Raw genomic sequence first — 20578 nt, 5'->3', positions numbered from 1 at the left:
TGGTTATCCGGAGCGGGTTGGGACTGCTGCGATTTCCGGAACCACATCTTCTTCTGTCCCTTTTGGTTCTTTGAGAAGGACCTCTGGGGAGCTGAGAAGTGGACTCCGACGGCAGACAGCGTCTTCCCGTCCTTTTCGCTCTGGACTAATGTTTCGCGAACAGTCTTGCCAAACAAGGCAGAACCATCGAAGGGGGCATTCGCGAAGGTCGCCTTGAAGGGCTCTGCAAAATCACAGTGGCGGAGCCAGGCCTGTCGCCTCATGACTAGGCCTGCTCCGCTGGCTCTAGCGGCTCCCTCAGTAGCGTGAGAAAGCAGCCGCATAGATGTATTGGAAACTGATCTGAGAGTGGCCATTCGGGTGGAGTATACTTGTTTATCCTCACTCGACATGGACTCTGGGGGAGATGCAGCGTATTCTTTAATCAGATCCCGCTGCATCCTGATGACGTGTGCCATGTAGTTCAGTGCTCTCAAAGAGAAGGTTGCTGAACTGAAAACTCGCTTCCCAATGCGATCCATCGAGCGGGACTCCTTGCCCGGAGGATGCATAGAGGGACTCTCCTGGGCCAACTCCCTCTTAGTGGCTGCAGCCATCATCATGGCATCTACTGGGGGGCCTTTGCTCCAGTGAATGCGGTCCGCCGGAGGGGAAAGGATGCGGTCAGGATGCTTAGGTACAGGCTCAACGGTGTCCGGATCCTTCCACGCTCTGATGGATATAAGGTCCACCAGAGGGTTGGCAGGAGGGGACACCCAAGAGGTAGATGGGCCCACCTCGAATGCCTCCAAGAACACAGACTCGTCTGAGGAGGCCTTGGGGCAGACCTCCCCTGATCCTCAACATTTCCATAATGTCTCCAAATGAGACGTCTTCAGGGGGTGACCTTGGGGAGCCCTCCCCTTCATCCAAGTCTGTGTCTTCGGTAACGGACTCGGGAGTCCATGTGGCTCCTTTGCACTTACGCTTCGAGGTACTTCGGGGCTGTCCGAGGAGTACTCTTCCGCAGCTGGATGTTCCAAGGGAACTACTTGGGACATCGAGGCGGGCTGTCCCTGGGACCGGCTGGTGGGGGCCTGGCCCAACTGCAAGGGAGTGCGGGATGGAGCCGTGGCAGGGACCGGGGGTCCGGTAGTCCTCAACAGTGCCCTTTCCACTACGTCGAAGGCCGAGGGAGAGCCAGCTTCTCTAAACCCCGAGAGCCGACCCCCACTCGGATCCGACGCACGGATCGGAGCCGGAGCCGAAACCGTCGGATCCGAGAGACCGGTGTGCTCCGACCTGGACGGAGCCGAAGACACACCAGCTCCCTCGGATCCGAGGCTCGGTCCTCGGCTCCGAGAGGTCGGGTCCGAAGCACTCAAGGGATGGGACGGATCCGAGGTGCGCCGACCTATCGGATCCGACCCACCCCCGGATCCAACTCTGCCCGGCGCCGACAGCTCCGAACCCGTGGTATGGGTCGGAGAAGGAGCCAAAGGGGCGAAAAAAGGGGTCGAAGCCCCTCCCGGATGGGGGGGGGGCTAGGAGCACTCCCATTTGCATTTGGGCCTGGATGAATTTCCTCATCATCCGGTCCATATCTGCTTCACTCATAGAAAAGTGGATCTGGTGGAGGCCACCGAAGCGGACCTAGAGAGCCGCCTCGGGGACCTCGCTGAAGGGCTAGCCTCCTCCTCCTCGGGCCCAGGAGAGAACTGAGGGGAGTGGAGCCAAGGAGGAGGAAAGCTAGAAGGCACAGGGGAGGCCCGCTTAGACGGAGGAGCCGAACTGGAGGTTTCGGCTCTCCGTTTGTGGTGCCTCTCCCTGTGCCTCTCCTTCCTTTTCTCTCTCCCTAGAAGACTCTCTCTCCTCCGGCATCTTAGAGGGAGGTTGAGTCCCAGCCGGAGGAGGAGAGCCCACAGCAACAGCTTGCTGAGTAGAAGGGGCAGAAGCCGAAGCGGTATCTGGGGGGAGAAGTCCCGCCAGCACCAGCTTCGACCTCCGCTCCCTCAAAGCTCGGGGGTTGAACCCTGCACAAATGGTACAACCAGATGACAGGTGTTCAACCCCAAGATGATCGAGTGTGGCCATCCGCTGGGGACAGCTTATGGCCACACTCGGTACATTTAGAGAATACAGCCTTATGGGCTTCAGACATGATAAGCCCTAAAAGGCCTAAAACAACACACACACACAAACTACGCAAAAACCCGTGAAAAGTTAAAAATAAAGAGAGAGGAAAGCCTACACACTCAACACTAAATAATTAAGAGAAAAAAAGTTGAGATTTTTTAAACTTTTTCTGTCAGAAATAACTTATCTGCACCAAAAAACGCCAGGAGCTCAAGAATCCGTCGCAACTTGAAAGCGGCAAACGAAAATCTGGGGTCAGTCAGGGCTTGGCAAGGGGTTATGGGTAAGAGGGAGGAGCTAGGAGCTCGGAGCCTAAGCTTTTGAAATGCCGGCTCGGATCCGAGGTCGGATCCGATACCCACAGGTTGCAGACAAATGAAGTCTGCCTACTTCAGATACCATGTTATGTGTTTGTAAGGTGGTTATTATACTGTAAGTAATTCATGAGATGAATATTAATACATTTTTCCAGTATTTTAGAGATGGGGGAAAGAATGGCTATAGGTCGAAAGTTTGTAAGTTCAGTGGAGTTATCTCCTTTGTGGATGGAGATTATATGGGACTTTTTCCAGATATTAGGTACTGTGGACTCAGATATGGATTGACTGATCAGGATGCTGACTGGGTATGCAATGGAGTCAGCTGGTAGATTTAGGTATGCAGGAGGGAGGGATGGTGTCAGTGGACATAGAGCCTGGTTTGAGTTTGTGCAATAACCTTCTTATGAGGCTTGTAGGAACTGGTTGAGGAGTGAATGTGGGATGGTTCTTGGAAGGTGTTTTAGTGCTATGGGGGCAATGGGGGTGAGTAGGTTCTGGATCTGGTAAGTGTGGAGAATTAGGGATGGATAAGGAGGAAGAGTGGCAGGTACTGTAGGATTTGGTGATAAGATCAGTTATTCATTTTGTGAAGTGGATGTTAAAGTCCTCAGCAATTTGAGAGGGAGGGGCATTTAGTGAAACCTTGGTTTCCTGTTTTGTTCCAGGGTGGAGAAGAGCTATGATAGTGGACCAGAAATTTTTTTTGGGTTGGTTGTATGCTTTTGTTGTAGTTGGTTATAGCAATTAGTTTTTTTTTTGTTGTTTTGTTTGATTATGTAGTTGCCTAAAAATAAGTAGATCTTGATCTTTACTACTTTGTTTCCATAGAGCCCAGGCTGCATCCCTCTTTCATTAGTTTTTTACATTCCTTAGTTAGCCAGGGTAAGGGAGTGTTTTTAATTCTTTTGGTTTGAACTGGAGCTAGGGTGTCAAGTAGTTTTAGAAAGCAGTTGTCAAAGTAATGGACTGCCTCGTCCAGTGGCAGTACCTTTAGTGGAAACCAGTTTATTTTGCATAGTAGGTCATTAAATCTATCACTAGAGAAATTAGAGAGATTATAGACTTTCTGGTGTGAGTTTTTGGAGGGTGAGTGTTTACTCGAGTGGTGAAGGCAGGTAGGTGCTCATTAATGGTGTTTGGATGTGTACCAGCATTGGTGATGTTAGTGGGGTTTGACACCAGGATCCAGTCTAAGGTGGAATGTTGAGTGTATTGTTTGTTGTACCTAGTAGGGCCAGAGATTAGTTGGGAAAACCATATAGGCTGATGCTGTTGGCTGATAGTTGGGATGTAATAGCTTGCCAGTCTATGTTGGTGTCTCCTAAGATGATGGTTTCATGTTGAAACGTTTGGGTGGTCCAGGAGAGTATGTCTTCTAGAATAGGGGTTATTACCTGGGGGATGTGGAGAACAATTAACAGATTCTCTTTGTATTTAGGTTTTGGAAGAATATCAGAATTTCTGCTGAGGAAAAAGTAGGGGTATTATTTAAGTATGGTGTGATATTGAGGTTGTTAGAATAGAGTAATGCTAAGCCTCCACCTTTCAATTTAGGTTCTATCACACCTGAGCATGTTGTAGTTGGGAGGTAGGAATTCAGAGTCTGGCATGTTAGGCTTTAGCTAGGTTTCAGTGAGGGCTAATATGTTGGGCTTATGCTGATCAATCCAGGCATGCAGGGATGGTATTTTGTTACCTATGCTTCTGATGTTGATAAAACTTATTTTTTTATGGGGAGATTTGTAGGGATGATTAGTGGTGGGGCCAGGGTTAGGATGGATGTCACTACACTGTGACAGTAGAGAGATTAGATAGGAATATATTTTGTTAATTTTTTGGAGGGGTGGCTCTATAAGGTATTCGATTGGGTTTGCTGTGTGTACAGTCCAGGAGTTTAGTGACTAGGTAATAGGGTAAGCTGTATGAAAACAGCTATGGGGAGATATTGTGGTAACTATAAAGGTGCATTAGGTGATTGGAGGTATAAGTATTAGTGGGTGTAACTATTCTTGGGATAAGTTGAGGAAGTAATGTTGTTTATGTGAGCATTATTAACGTGGAGGTTATCATGGTTAAGAGCATTATTGTGGAATAGTGGCACATGATGGAGAATTAGTATGGAGTGAACTACTTACTGTCCAGGGAAATAGGGGTGGAGTAGGTAGGAGTATGTAGTAAGAGGGTGGGAAAATATTGTCAGGGATATTGTGGAAGTGATTGGCTAAACTGGTAGACTAGAGGGAGGTTGTGAGTGGTAGAGGGAAGATGGGGTGGCGCTTATGAAGTATAACTTTAGGAGTAGTGGGGGCAGGTGAGAATTTGGGTCAGGGTAGGGGAGCTGAGCGGGTTAAGACCAAGTCACAGGTGCCTATTTACTGCAAAGAAAACAATCTGTAAGTATTGGCAGCTTTACGGCTTTAAACAACTAGTTACTTGTATCTTTGTGATGAAAAGCAAACCAGAAAAGGGGATGTGTGTGTTAGGAGACAGGTATTTTAAGTGTTACAGCATAGAACTATGTTAGGGGAGATAAGTAATGCTGTACAGGAACAGGAAGTAAAGATAGTATAGTATGAGCTACAGCAAGAAAGGACTAGAACTAGTGATAAGTATAATACAGTTCTAAAATACAGTAGTGTGGGGGCTAAAATTGAGACAGGTAATGGTAGAAGGTCAGGAGATCTAGGCAAAAAAGGGAAAAAGGACAAAGTAAATTTTGGGAATTACAGCTATGTTGTGGATGGGAAGAAGCTAAGGAGTATTGATGGATATTGTTAATAAAAATAAATACTTAGCAGACTCGGACTAAGGGCCTGAGGTAGAAAAAGAGGGGAAAACAGGGGATGTGTGAACCGGTGATGTGCGATGGGTCTGTTTATGGGTGAGGCAAGGTACTGTTATATAGCTAAAATGAAAAACAAAAAAGCAAAACATACACAACCAAATTTATGGGTCAGCAGAGCTGTGGAAAACACAGTAGGTAGTCAGTTACACTTCAGAGGAAGGCTGGTATGGCGTATGAGGTACCTGGGAGGCGTCTTATACTTTTTAATATAGGAGTGGATGGCAAGTATGGTGGGCTTAGATACCTTACTTCAGCTCCACAATTACAATCAGTGAGGAAAAATCCCTAAAGCTGAATCAGCACATCACTGGAGACAAAATATGAGGTCTGTGTTTGGCAGAGATATGAGGTGTACACAATGAACGTGTGCTGTAATTTATGATTATGGACATTGATGGATTATGATGACACAGGTCCAAATGTTCTTTTAAAATTGAAATATCATAAAATGAGTAATTTTGTTACAGTTGTTAGCAAATGTTCACTTCTTGCTAGAAGAATTTTCAAGACTACAAATTTAAGGTACACTCACATTTTACTTTATTAAACAATAAATGTAATTATAAACAATCTGCCAGATAAGTCTACATCCAAAACAATTAGGAAGGTGAATGGAAAAGAGCACATGCATTTATGTATGGTCATTAAAAATACACTGGAGGGGTCATGGTTTGAAAATCACTCAGGGTTAAGGGCATACTTAATCTACTGCTGCAGTCATGTGACAGCCTGAGCCCTAGCCACATACAGTACAACATCCTCCACAAATCCACAGCTTCCACTAGGTATCAAGCATGGTGATACACCTGAGTGCAAGCCTTTTCTCCAGGATGGGCATGCCCACCTTCTCTGCCCGTGTTCTCAAGCACCTTTGCAACTAATCAAATCCAGGTAATCTGAACTATAGTCATACATACAAATATTTTAAGCATGGGCAGTAATGCCCTTATAGCCTGTCAATACACCAAAATAGTTGTTCCCATAATAAGTGTCCAGGCTGTTCTTAATAAACATCTAAACTAGTGCTTGCTTTAGTGTAGTTTGGTAGTCTCTCCCATGCATCAGCTGCTTTCTCAGAGAAATAATTAGTACAGTTCTCATTCCTATAGAATCTTCTACATAGACTGCCTGATGATTCTCAGCTACTTTTTGATAACCTCAAACATTTGCAGAGATAGCTGTCTCTAAATGCCCTATACACCTGAATAAGATATTCCCTTAAATATCTATAACAAATGCTGTACAAGTTCAGACATTTTAGTCTTTGATAATAATTTACATTTTCACATCCATGGATGCTCTTGGTATATTTCTGCTGTACTCTTTCTAGTTTATTCATGCTTGTTTTCTTATAAAGTTTCAATATTATTATTCCATACTCAAGTCTAGATCCAATGTAATTAACAAACAATGGACTTCATTTCTGATTTCCTATACTTATAAATATTTTTATACACCCTCTTGTTATATAAAAAGAAGTTATGTACTCACCATAACATTCCATCTGAGTAGTTGTGCTTCATTTGTCTTTAACCTTTGGGTATTCGGATCTGGATCGGATCCGAAACGGCTGCATCACTAGCATCCAATCCGAGCTCCAAGCTCCTCTCCTTACCCATAATGTCCCTCTACCTCCTTCCTTTCCTCAGATCGAGTTTGCTGTACAAGAAAACATAGGCCAGACCCAATTAGACCTTACCACTAAAGGGTCTTTACAAAACCTAGGCTAAGCATGAGCAGGAAAGCCACAATAGTGCCCTCTCCTACATACCAGGATAGGACAATAGTGATAAGGTCAGGGGGAAGGAGATGGGGGACGGTTGAAAACAAATGAAGTACAACTACTCAGATAGAACATTATGGCAAGTGCATAACTTCTTTATCTGAAGTAGTTTACTTCATTTGGTCTTCAACCTTGGGGACATAGTCCCCAGCTACCAACACCGGGTGGCCCTCATGGAAGGATATTCCAGAGCACCGCAGAGTCAAAGGATGCCCTACTCCTGGATACAATGTCCAGTTTGTAATGAGATATGAAAGTGTGCAATGAAGACCAAGTAGCTGCAGCACAAATATCATCCAGCGATACCGTAGACCAAAAATCCACTGATGTTGCCACAGATCTAGTTGAATGTGCTTTCATCTGACCCAGAGGGGAGATACCTCTATCTGAATATGCTCAAATGATACATTGTGAAATTCAGCGAGTGATGGTAACTTTGGAAAGTGGTTTGCCTAGAAAGGGTTTGGAGTAGGAGACAAACAACTGGTCATATTTACGAAGATTTTGTTCTGTGTAAATAAAACCTCAGTTGCCTGTGCACATCCAATAAATGTAACTTGTGTTCACCCCTGTTTTGGAAGTTTCTGAAGACAGGTAAATTGATTGTTTGATTGATATTTGATTCTAAGGCCACTTTAGGGAGAAAGGAAGGATTAGGGCGCAAAGAATCCTTGTCTTTATGAAAAAACATGTATGGGACTTTGATAGACAATGCTTGAAGTTTCGACACCCTCGTAGCTGAAATGATAGCCACTAAGAAGGCTGTCTTCCAAGAATGAAACTGTAAATCTACTGATGCTGCAGGATCAAGGGGAGGGGAAACTAGAGCCTGAAGTACAGGTAAGATCCCAAGGAGGTGCAGGATCTTTCACCGGGGGCTGCAAAAGAAAGGTACCTTTAGGAAAGGCTTTACAAAGCCTAGAAAAAGCTAGAGACCATATTTTCCCCCACATGGAAATTAGAGATGGCAGCCTTTAACAATGGAAGAGCTAGCACCTTGGTGAAAGATACCAGCTAGAAAGTCTAGAACAGCTGGGACAAGAGCTGTAAAGGGATCTAACTACCGTTGAGAGGCCCATAAAGAAAAACATTTCCATTTGCTACAATATATTTTCCTGGAGGAAGATTTGTGAGCTGCCACCAATATGGTCTTAACCGGGGATGATAAACCGGGAGTCCTAATCATTACTGGAACAGGAGCAGCCAAGCAGTGAGTTTCAGACTGTCCAGGTCTCAGTGAGGAATCCCCAAGGGATGAGAGATGAGATCTGCAACCAAATGCAAGATCCATGGTGGCACTACCAGGTGAGACCAAAGAGAGGGGAACCAGACTTGGTGAGGCCAGAATGGTGCAATGAGGATTACTGAGCTCACCGACCTGCAAGCTTTCTGAAGAAACTTCGGGATGAGAAGTAATGGGGGGGAGGTAAGCATAAAGAAGACCAGGAGGCCAAGCATGAACTAGTGCATCTCTGGGGGCTTCCCCCTGAGGTGGGTTCAGAGTGAAGAATTTGCTGCATTTCACATTGGAAGGAGATGCATAGAGATCGCAGCAAGGCTGACCCCACTTGAGGAAGTTCTGTACCGCTACTGAAGGTTTCAGAGACCACTCATAAGGCATCAGAATAGTCCTGCTGAGCCTGTTCACCAGAATGTTGGACCTTCCCGGAATGTGCATTGCCACTAGAAAGCAGCCAGTGGAAATCGTCCATTCCCTGACTCTCCGGGCTTCGTGACATAGGGGGTAAGATCTGGTTCCATCCTGCTTGTTTATATACCAGACTATGGATATGTTGTCTGACTGAATAGCAATCCTCCCCAGAGGAAGATAGGCATGCAGGGCTTGCAACACTAGAAGAACCGCTCTCATCTCCAGGACACTGATATGCAAATTGGCCTTTGAGGGAGACCACATGCCTTGGACCATTCTTCCCGAGTAATGCCCCCCACCCTAGCTGGGAAGCATCCATGGTCACTGTGGTGGTGGGAAAGGCTGGGGAAAATATATATTCCTTGACAAGATCTAGGGAGAGAATCTACCAGAGAAGAAAGTCTCTGCATGCCAGAGATATACTAATCAGATGGGACAGAGGTAGGTCCAGAAGGGACCACTGAACTGCTAGCGTCCACTGAAAAACTCACATATGAAGCCATGAGAGGGGTAAAAGATTGATTGTGGCTACCATGGAACCCAAAGCCCACAGCACTGACTCTGCTGATAGAAGGAAAGTCTGTAGGATGTAAGATACATGGAGTCTTAGATTGTGGACCCTCTCGGGGTGAGGTAAATCATCATTTGAGCTGTATCCAGCACAGCTCCGATAAAGTCTAGACTCTGAAGTGGAGTCAATGACGATTTGCTGAGGGTGATGATACTGTCCAGACTGTTTCTAATACAAGGAAGCAGTCCCTTGCTCGGCAAAGTAGACACTTGGTAGGGGCAGCAAGGAGCCAATCGTCCATGTAGGAGAAGACCTGAATCCCCTAAAGTCTTAGGTGAGCCGCTACCACTGCCATTACTTTGGTGAACACCCTGGAGGCTGTGGTGAGACCAAAGGGTAGGGCCTTGAACTGACAGTGATTGGCCCCCAGCTGGAAGTGGAGAAACCTGGAGAAGTGCCTGTTCATTTTGATGTGATAGTGTGCGTCCTTGAGGTTGATCGAGCACATCCAATCCTCTGCCTGCAGATAGGGCAGAATAGACTGAAGGGTGACCATCCAGAATTTCTCCGTGGCTACAGACAGGTTCAACATGGAAAGATCCAGAACTGGTCTTAGGTCCCCCGTTTTCTTTGGCACCAAAAAAAAAAAAACCTGGAATAGATGCCTGATCCAAATTGGTCTAGGGGGACGGGCTGGATGACTCACTTTCTTAGCAGCTTTTCTATTTCTAGTGCTGCTACCTCCCTTTGCATGGGTGGAACATCTGGGAGGTGTTTTGGTGGGGGAGGAGGATCTGTAAACAGGATGGTATAGCTACTGGATAAGATTTGTAACACCCAATGGTCTGTTGTTATGGACTCCCAATTCGTTGGATGTAATTAAAGATGGCCCTCAACTGCCTTCAGAGATGAGCAGTTGGGCAGTCCCTCAGGGCTACTGTGCGGGTCTGTCCGAGAAAGGTTCTCAAGACCCAATGTTCTTTGAACCCCCCCTTTGCCTCTGGGCCAGTGTCTATCATACCCTTCCTGCCTCTGGGGAAAGATGAGTCCTGAGTGTCCTGAGGGAACTGAGATTTTCAGAACCACATCTTCTTTGCCCCTCGCTGTTTATCAAAAAGGATCTTTGAGGGTTGGAGAAGCAGATCTCGATGGCAGACAGTGTCTCCCCATCCATCTCACTCTGGATTAGGGTCTCACGCACAGACTTCCTGAACAGGGAAGAACCATCATAGGGGGCATTGGCAAAGGATGCCCTAAAGGGTTCCAAAAACTGGCAAGGCCGAAGCCAGGCATGCAGCCTCATAGCAACGCCAGACCCAGCAGCCCTAGCTGATCCTTCCATGGCATGGGAGAGGAGATGCATGGACGTATTCGCGACTGCTTTCAGCGTGGCCATGCATGCTGAGAATGATTTCTTGCCCTCCGCTGATATGGACTCTAGGGGTGACTCAGTGACTTCCCTGACCAGGTCACGCTGTAATCGGATGACATGCGCCATATAATTCAGCACCATTATGGAAAAGGTTGCTGAAGCATATACCTGCTTCCCCAAATGATCCATAGCCCTTGACACCCAGTCAGGAGGATGGACCATAGAGCTCTCTCCTGTGTGAGCTCTTTCTTGGTGGCGGGTGCCACCACCATAGCATCTACTGGGGATCCCTTTCTCCAGCTACTCCTGGCCTTCTTTGAATAGGTTCCATGGTGTCCGGTTCCTTCCATGCCCTGGTGGTGATCAAGTCCACAAGTGGATCTGCAGAAAGGGGACACTGAGGAGGTAGATGGGCCTGTGTCAAATGTTTCTAGGATCACTGACTCATCTGGGGTTGGTTTTTGGGTGGACCACCCTCCTCTTTGGTGCAGGAGTTCCATGATGTCTCCAAAGGAGACATCCTCGTGGGGTGACCTGGGGGAACCTTCCCCTTCCTCAAAGTCACTGTCATCCATGAGGGACTCTGGAGAGGAGTCCAGGTGCCTCCTTTTGCACATTCATTTGCGAGGCACCTCCTCAGTGGGACTCTCTGGGGAGGACTCGCAAACTTCCTGGTGTTCCCAAGTGGGAGCCTCCTGAGGCAAAGCAAGCAAAGGCTGTCTCTGAGATGAGAGAAGAGTCAGAGCCATACCCAGAACTGAGGAAGTCAGGGCGGAATCCTAGGAGGAAATGGTCAGGGGTCTCAACCCACTCGAGAGGACCCTTTCCCCCACGCCGAATGCCAAAGGAGTGTGGGCATCCTGGGAAACAAGCAAGGGAGCCACTCTCCTCAGATCTGATGGAGGAGCCAGAGCCGAGTCCACAGGAGTCGAGATGCCAAGGGGTAGACTGCAGTCCAACAAACTTGGAGCTGACAGAAACCCCTCGGAACTGAAGCCAAGGCTATAGCTCCAAGAGCTTGGACCCGAACTAGTCAGATCCAACACACTCAAAGTAACAGCTGGCATCGAGGTACAAGGTACTGCTGGTACCAACCCCCAACCCCGAGACTTCTCAGATCCAAAGACTCCAAAACTGAGGGTCAGATTGGAGGAGGAGTTGTGGGGGTGAAGAAGGGTTGCGAGCTCCCCGCTCCGGAGAGAGAGAGGGGGGGCTGGCAGGACTCCCAACTAAATCTTGGTGCAGATAAATTTCTGCATCATTCTGTCCATCTCTGCCACACTCAAACTGCATGTGGAACGTGAAGATGAAGCTATCAACACCAGCCTGGAGTGCCAGTGAGGAGAGGGTCTAGACAGTTGTCTGGACTCCACCGGCTCTAGGGAGAATCTGGGTGAATGGAGCTGGGGAGTACTAGGCCTAGAAGAGGTCTTTGTCTTGGGAGGAGGACCTGGCAGAGCTGAGTGGTCCAGGGATCACTTCCTCAGTTTGCCCTTTTTAGATTTCTCCCCATCTGCAGGCCTTACGGCAGGAAGTTGAGTCCCAGAGGCCTGAAAAGTGGACAAAGCAGTAGCGGGCACCGATGGGGCCATACTAGAAGTAATGGGGATGGCTGTCCTCGAAGAGGGAAGAAGCCCTTTCATAATCAGTTTAGCCCTTGAGGGCCCTAGGATTAAAGCCCACACAAATAGAGCAGGCCTTGAGGAGATGGGAGTCCCCTCCCTCCACACTACTGCAGAGGTGTTAAAACTGTCACTGTACTGAGAGACCCTTGCAGAATTAATTCCTCACACTACAAAAGAAATCCCTGAAGAAAGGCCTGTCATTTAGTTACTTTTCTGTCTGTGGCTGGACAACTTCTAATGTATGCCCCAAAATGTTAGCATTACATAGTGCAAAACAAGGTATAAGCCAAACATAAATGAGGGTGAGTAAAGACAGAAAAGAAGCAGCCCTTTTACAGAAGGTAAAGAAAATAACAGTGACCCTCAAAAATCCCATTATATGTCAATGGCATGGGAATTCAAAGTTACTTCCTTATGTCTGGCATGAGTCATACAAAGTATTATGGGAAATAGAAAGGCGTGAGGGAGTACAAGATCACATTGATACATCAAGCCCCATTGGTAGCCAAGAGGTGGAAACAGGCTAAAATTACAAATAAAGCACTTAGAGTGATTTTGAGGTGTTAAAATAAGCCAGGAAACAAAGATAGGGTGAAAAAAAGCATTTTTTAGGTCTAGCTTGCAGTTTTCCTTTAATGGTCTATATGACTTTGGATTTGTCCTACTCCCCCTTTCCCTTAAAGACAAATTTAATAAGTGCATGTCTCCAATCTTGAGGAATATCTGCATATTCATATGACCTATGAAATAATAGATGTAATGATACTACAAGTTTTTGCTTAAGTGTTCTCGGGTCATTATTACTTATTCTGTCTCCTCCCAGTGCTTTGTTTGGATCCAATTTGCACAGTTCTTTTTCAATATAATCTGTTTTGATTTCAGTATCTCAGGTTACCTGGATATAACTAGAACAAGTTATCACCCTCTCTCTGAAGCCAAACTGGTTTGCATAATATTTTGTAAATGTATCTATAATCTGTTTTGTCTGAAAATTAATTTTAGAATCTACACACAGTTTATCAATTTGTAGGTCTTTACTCCTTCCATATCTTATGTAAAATAGTTTTTTCTATTATGCTCAATATTGTTATATAAATTTCTTCACGTTTTTCTTGATCTTGTCTCACATTATGCTTAATTTGTTTGTCCAGCTCATTTATTTCAGTTTTCAAAGTTGTAATTCAGCCTCTTTTCCATTTCTTATATTTTTTGTCTCTCACCTTAATCGGCTATCTTGTTCTTATGGAAATATATCCACCTGATGTTGTATGCCTAGATCCTGATGTTTAACATTTTTTTTTTATTTTTTGCACTTAATTTTCTTTCAAAACTTTCCGCATTCCTTCTGCAGTTTTTTACAGAATGCATCACTCCAATTAGTTTTACATAGTGACTGTTTTGCTTCCATACAATCTGTAACTAATCGTCTGTGTATTGGTTTAGATTTCAGTTTGGCAGAATTATCTAGTAACAAATTAACCTTTATAACCTCATGATCATTGCACATCCATCAATGGTGGTAAAACTTGACTTGAAGTAAAAGTAATTTATTTAGTAGTCTAGTATGTTCTGTTCACTGGTAGTTTTTTTTTTTTTTTTTTTTTTTTTTACAGTCTGAAGCAACTACTTGTTCTTGAACATATGTTGTGAATAATTTCCTTACTAATGTTGCTGAATCAATATTATTCCAATCTGTTTCTGGTAAATTTAAGTCCCCAGCTAATATTATTTTCCCGCCTGTGTTTCATGGAAGAAATGTAAGAATTCCTCTATGTCCTCTGCACTTGATTTTGGTGGTCCATACACTCCAACAATTGTTACATGTTCCAGGGTTGTCTTTATTGTCACAGTTAAACATATAGTATTGGTGTTATCACTGAACATGTAATAATCACAGGTATCATAACTATCTTTAATCCCTATCATAACACCTCCACCTGTTTTTTTTGTTAGAATGTTTGTTACAGGAAAAACATTTATACCCTGACAGTAGTGGTTTTCATTCATTGTTCTTTAACTATGTTTTACAAACAGTAACATCAATCTTGAGAGAACACAGTAATTTTTTCAATAATAAAACTTTATTATTAATGCTCTTACCATTAACAATCATCAGAGATGCATCAAATGTTAATGTCTTGTGAACTGTTAAATTTTCATTCGTGCAAAAATCCTTCTTTGTGTTTGTCAAAGTTTGAAAAATATCTGCTGCAAAAAATTATCTTCCCTGATCTTGAGAAATGCATGCCATCCTGTCTGAATACGTGCCCAGAATTAGTCTTGGAAGCTTTACACATTTCCATTTTTTAAAATGGGACTTTTTTTTTCATGTAGGTATTTACCCAAAAATCTTTTCATTCAAGTTTACCTTACTCTCCTTTCTATGCGTGATTTGTGAAAAATACATCCTAGCACCAGTACAAGCTATACTATCTAAGAGGGCTGCAAGTTTTTTATTAACAGTCAGACAGTCCTTGCAGATGAGATCATTTGTACTGACATGTATAAAACAGCCATACTTCCTTACGTAAAGGCATTCTAAAGCTTGTCTAACATCCTCTATTTTTGCTCCTGGCATGCATAACACAGCTCGATGTTCATTATCCTCTCTGCAAACCTAAGCAACAGGGCGATATTTTACTTGAAGGCCTCACCAGATGCGCAGTAGCAAGCCCTGCCCAAAACCCACCCCTGTGATATTTCATTAATGAATATGCATTCCCTACAAATGTAGAATGTAATGTAAAAAAAATAAAACAAGCTCACTGACAACCACTACAATTCATTATTAAAAATGAAGCCCTTCAATAAAGACACTTATTGACATGTAATAAAACAATAAAACGTTACCCACATCAGTAATAAATATTACATATAAAAAAGAATAATTTAATAATTAAAACTGAAACCCTGCACTCTATACACGTACGGACAGGAAATAAATCTATTACAATAATCAGTAATTTTCTACTTACCTTATCAAACGTCCGAACATCAGTGATATCTGTTGAGGCAGCCCAATGATTACAATTACAAAACTTCACTCTAAAAACTTACAGACACACAAAAATAATCCCTATTTGTCGATTGCTGCATATTTCATATATATCTAAAAAAGCCACCTGTAAGAAGTTTACAACATTTTATCGGGTGAAAAAAAGCAATATATGAAAGTGATCTTTGAAAAATCAGACCTTAAGTTTGTTACCCAGTATGATATGTAGACATGGACTATGGAGCAGTGTCCTAATTCTATTTCAAAGTAAAAGCAAAATAACAACACTCCACCACTATTAAGTGAAGTCGGTGGGTTAATTAATTTGTTTCTTAAGTAGAAGATCTCCGTGCTTGATTGCTGTTAACACATTTTTTATTTTTTGGTGTGGTATGTTTGATGCATACTTTTATTGCATTAGCACACGTATGGGATTATGCTGTTACTGATATGCTTCCACTTTTGGGGTTTCATTTTTTGGGGTGGTATGTTTGATGCATACTTTTACTGTGTTAGCACGTGCATGTCGATCTCAACAGCAGATTAGCATGCCATGTCGATCATGGCTCATTACATATGCAGACCTGGTCATCAATCAATTCGTTACATGCCCACTTCTGCACAAAACGAAAGGTGAGGCCTTCAAGTAAAATATCGCCAGCATCAGTACCTCTAATAACTGAATCTCACATTACAAGAATATATTTTCAGATCTGAAGAAGTTTTGACTTCTAATTCAATAACATTTGCTCTATAAATTGTTACAAAGGAATGAGCTTCATCACTATTAGTCTTATTAAACCCACTGTTTTCACTGCTTATTACATTTGCAAGCATACAAGTCTCATTAAGGTGGCTTTGTACATTCACTGCTTCAGCCTTGTTGTCAATGCCTAGCTTTCTCTTTTTTTTTCTTACAGTAATGTTTTTCAATCCTTTCATGTTCAGTTTTGACTTCTTCCTTTTCACGTGTCCCTTGCCTCTTTTTTTTTTACCTTCTCTTTTGGAAACATGCTGCCTTCTTCTGTAAACTGAAGGTTTTCTGATAGAAAAAAAATGTTATAATTCCTTGTATTATGTGTGTTATATAACAAAGCAGTGTCCTTTTAGTATGTATTCTCTTTAATTTACAGACATTTATCAGTTTCCTTTTCTAACTTATTTGTTGTGAACATCCTTCTTTATTTCTATTTCCCTCTAAATAGTCTGAATCTAGAAAATGCTGAATACTTGTATCCAGATTTCCAAAGCTGTTAGGAGCATCATCTTGTTTCACAGTGCTTGAGTGATCTTTACAGACAATAGACACATCCTTTCCTAAATTTGTTTTATTTGCTCTTTGTCTAAACATTATTTATCTCACCTATCCAGTCATTAATACATGTGACAGCAGTTCTCCAGGCCATGCCAATTGCACAAGTGTAATCGGCATCAGTAAGTCTAGATTTACTACTACTAATGGTAAGCAAATCATCTAACAGTTGACATGAAGAACACAAATCACCAGTGTCATCAGGTGTTACCTTTAAAGATACATAGCATTTAATAACTCTGTACAAAATATGTGTGCTTTACCATATCAGTAATGGCATACTCATTAAGGAATCCATATTCAGCTTCAAATGAATAATCAAAATCAGTTACCAGAGAATTGTAAGACAATGTAAATTAACTTCTGTGAGAAAAATCACACAAACAATATACAAGTAAATACTAAAGTAACTATAGTAAAGTTGTTGCTCTGACCATACAACATACCTCTCAACCTCTCAGTGTAAGAAATCTGGACAAAGCCTAAAATAATGGGGGGACAAAGGCACAAAACTAGGGACGGATTTTAAATATTGCTCTTGTAAACTTAGAAAGTTGCTAGAATAGCAGGGTTTGTTTTAGCATCCATTTTCTGAAGTATTTAAAGTCTGAAACATAAACGTCTGTCATTATTTAGTGACTTCAATCTTCAGCAATTTTCTAGAAAACCAAATGTTTTATGAGAAACAGACCAAAAATAGGAGGCAAAAATCTGGACTTTCTGTGAATATCTGGATAGTTGAGAGGTATGCCATGCAAGTTCTAAAAGTCAGCAAAAGCTGGAAGTTCTTTACATTGTGCGCAGTAGCTTTTGCTCACTATCATTCGCAGCCGCACCTCTTTTTAACAGGTCCCTTAGGTTGCCTAGAGTTTGCCTGTCTAAAACCCATCCCTTTTTAACAACAGTGAAAATTAAAGGTAAAATGACAAAATATTAATCAAATTAAATCCTCTTGTCTACAAGCTATCCCTTCCTTCCTATAAACAGTGAAAAACAGTGATAAGAAATAAAATATAAATTCAAATAAAACTTCTCTTACCAGGCAACCCCACAGTAAATCGCAGACCAAGTTATCCCTTTATATCACTAGCACAGGTAACATTGTTGGTTTGCAGCTAGCAAACTTCTGAATGACATGGTTACTTACAAAATTATATCTTGCATGGACTGGTGTGACTGATTATTTGGTCAAGACTTTGGAATCTTTGTGGAAAGCATTCTTTACAGCTATGTGTTTCCACAGCTTGGTCGTCAACAGCAATCAACTGGTGCATTAAGGCATTTAGAGGGTCTTGAGTATGTGTGTTTTGTGGAAGAAGTATGTATTTACTAACTCTGACATTTAGCAATGATTCCATTGACAAACTATGCAATTTATTATACTTCTGGATTATGTGTTTTGGACTTTGATTTACATATTTTTTAATACATTTTATTTGTTCATTCTAGCTATTTTGTAGCATCTCCATGCACTGCTTGCATTAATTTGAGTGTCAGCTTTTTCTTCAGTTTACAAAATGCAATGAAACAAAAAGACATAAACTTAAGCTTGAAAAGATTTTTTTATTTTATATGGAATAATAGACATATGACTACACACAGCATAGCAAAGTAGTAGCAAACAACAGTGCACAGGCCAAAACAATATCTGGTGAACTACATAACTAATGCCAAATAGGTGTGCAGTCTTTGCACAAAAAAAATTGTACTCCACTGAGAGAGTCACAAAGTAATCCACCTTAAAATATACCAAAAACTTATATCCTGAGACAAGTTGCATCCCTTTCCACAACAGATATAAATAAGTATCCTTTTATACACATGTATTAACACCCACTTTGGTTCCTTGCATAACCCAGACATTACAACAACTTTTCATCTCTTCTATACACCTCCTGATCTACCACTCCCCAAAAGTCTAACTTCCTCTGTCTTAACCTCAAACAACCATTACAAAATCTTCTGCCCTTTCATTTTAACTCCTCTATCACTACCTGCCTAATATCTATTTTCCTCCATATGCCAAAGGGCAGACAAGCAGAGCACAATGAGTAGGGGACAAATAAACATAGCTAGGAAGCACAGAAGGGTGCTGCTGGTGGATGAATCAATCACTAGAATCATCAAGTGTGGCAAAGGGGCTATGGGGAAAGACAGAAAGAAAGAATGGAATCAGTAACAGTCTACATCATTCCAGGCCTTCTCCTCACCAAGATGGACTGACCAGAGAACGAATTGCTTGGAAACGAATAGGGATTCCCATATATCATATCCTATGTGAGAACTAAAACAGAAAGGGCCAGAAAAGTGTTAGCATTTTGTATGGGCTTGGGTAGTATGTTATCACTCTCAGAGATGCTACCTGTATTAAAGACCAGCAGCTGGAGGAGGAGGGAGGATATGATTAGGTAGTGTAAGGGCCGGTGTTAGCATTTTGGGGGCCCCCAGCAAATGTCAAGTTGGGGGCCCCCTAGCTCTTCCAGGATAAGTATCATCCTGTCAATGGCACACCTCTTAAGAAACCTTTTAGTTTGTGCTGCAAACTTTTAGGAGTAATACGCACAGACAGACCTTGGCTATAAGGTGTTACATCACAACAGGCCTGTATACCATACTTTGTTGACCTATCTAACAAAGGGACACTTATAGTTACTGGCATTTAGTTGTAACAGTGATACATTACAACAACTATATGTGCAAGTCTGGACTTAAATGAAGTGATGACTAGGTCTACTGTTTCAACACCACCCCCATACCCTCCAGTCCTCTCCTCTGATCCCTACCTCATTTTTGGGCTCTCCATACCATGCACATTACTTTTTTCTTCCTTTTCGCACATTTTGCCTTACTCACAGCTTTTTCAAGAAGCCATAACTTTCTATATGCTCTGAAGTGCATTTTAACTTTTTTTTTTTCTTTTTACACAACCTTTTCATCCAATAATGGCTTGAACAAAAATTATTATTAAGAAATTCACTGTTGCTGTTCAGCTTTAGTTTTCTTTGCATCCTTTCGGCACTCCTTTCCTGACCAAGACAGCACAGTAATAACCATTTAGGAAATAACTCAATTAAGCTGGTCCCCCCAAAGCCATAGGGGTTATATATGTGCCCTGGGATGCATTTTAGAGCATTTCCTTATCATTTTACTCCCTTGGTGGCCTAAACAATAATCATGAAAAAGAAAAGAATTTCAGTCTTATTTTTATTTTTGCAAGGAAGACATAAGTTGTGGCCAAGGCTTAATGTTCAAAGCTGACAAAATACTAGCTCACAATAAACTAACAAGCCAGTTGTGGAAATATATAGGTCTTATCTGGGAATACTGACTTTTTCCCTAACCCCCCTCAAAAGACATTCAATGCCTCTACATCCCTCTGGTGTTAGACTAGGATGAAAGTAGAGGTTTAAATTGCCTTAGTCATATATTTCAAGTGACTGCTGATATATGTATACTTAGCATGGTTCCTCACCCCTAACCGTCAAAGTCAGCTCCATGTATATGTGCCTGATATGTGATTGTAAGAATTATTTCAGTACTATATTCTAATTTGTTGCTATTAGACAGTACACCACCCCTACACAAGCTATAGTAACCATCTTTTTATACCTTTGAGGTCTGTGAGAAAAGTAAATAAACAATGACCACACCGTCCTCAGCTCAATCACAAGCTAGAATGACTTTGTGTGCACACCTGTAAGGTTTGACTGTGATGAAAATTAAAGTTGTAATAACCACACAATCCCCAGACCCCCATAACCTACAGCAGCTTTCTGTACACACACATTTGAGCAGGGCTAGTATTAGAATGGCTGTGGTTGAAACCATAGGCTATTATTAGCTTTATCCTAAAAGGGTCATATCTCAGCATTTCAGGTTAAAGAGCTCAGTCAGAAAATGGATACATTTTTTGTCCTCATTTTTCTTCAACCAGCAATAGCTTTTGTGGGGGACCCCACAGAGTTAAGGATAATTAAGGGAGCCCCCAGTATCCATTTATACAGTTTGCTGACTGGAGGCCACCAGACTCCAAGAAGTTCTAAGTGTCT

The 20578-nt window shown here is 42.6% G+C and overlaps 1 protein-coding gene across 2 annotated transcripts in view; it reads right to left on the bottom strand.

Moving 5' to 3' along the window:
- LOC122811177 overlaps positions 1-20578 on the bottom strand; it is a 3180768-nt gene that overhangs the window by 261058 nt on the left and 2899132 nt on the right. The window contains exon 26 of one of the 2 annotated variants that reach the window (XM_044082849.1): positions 14350-16259. The exons of the other annotated variant lie outside the window; for it this stretch is intronic. Coding sequence (XP_043938784.1) covers positions 15890-16259 — 370 coding nt within the window. The 3' untranslated portion in view covers positions 14350-15889. Of the gene's footprint in view, positions 1-14349; positions 16260-20578 lie in introns of those variants that run through there. 2 annotated transcript variants of the gene reach the window in all.

The sequence above is a fragment of the Protopterus annectens genome, chromosome 9.part0, assembly GCF_019279795.1.
Source record: "Protopterus annectens isolate FY-2018-M chromosome 9.part0, PAN1.0, whole genome shotgun sequence".
Classification (NCBI taxonomy): Eukaryota; Metazoa; Chordata; order Ceratodontiformes; family Protopteridae; genus Protopterus; species Protopterus annectens.
Note: the sequence above shows the minus strand (reverse complement) of the source record. Positions and strands in the feature narration are given on the sequence as shown.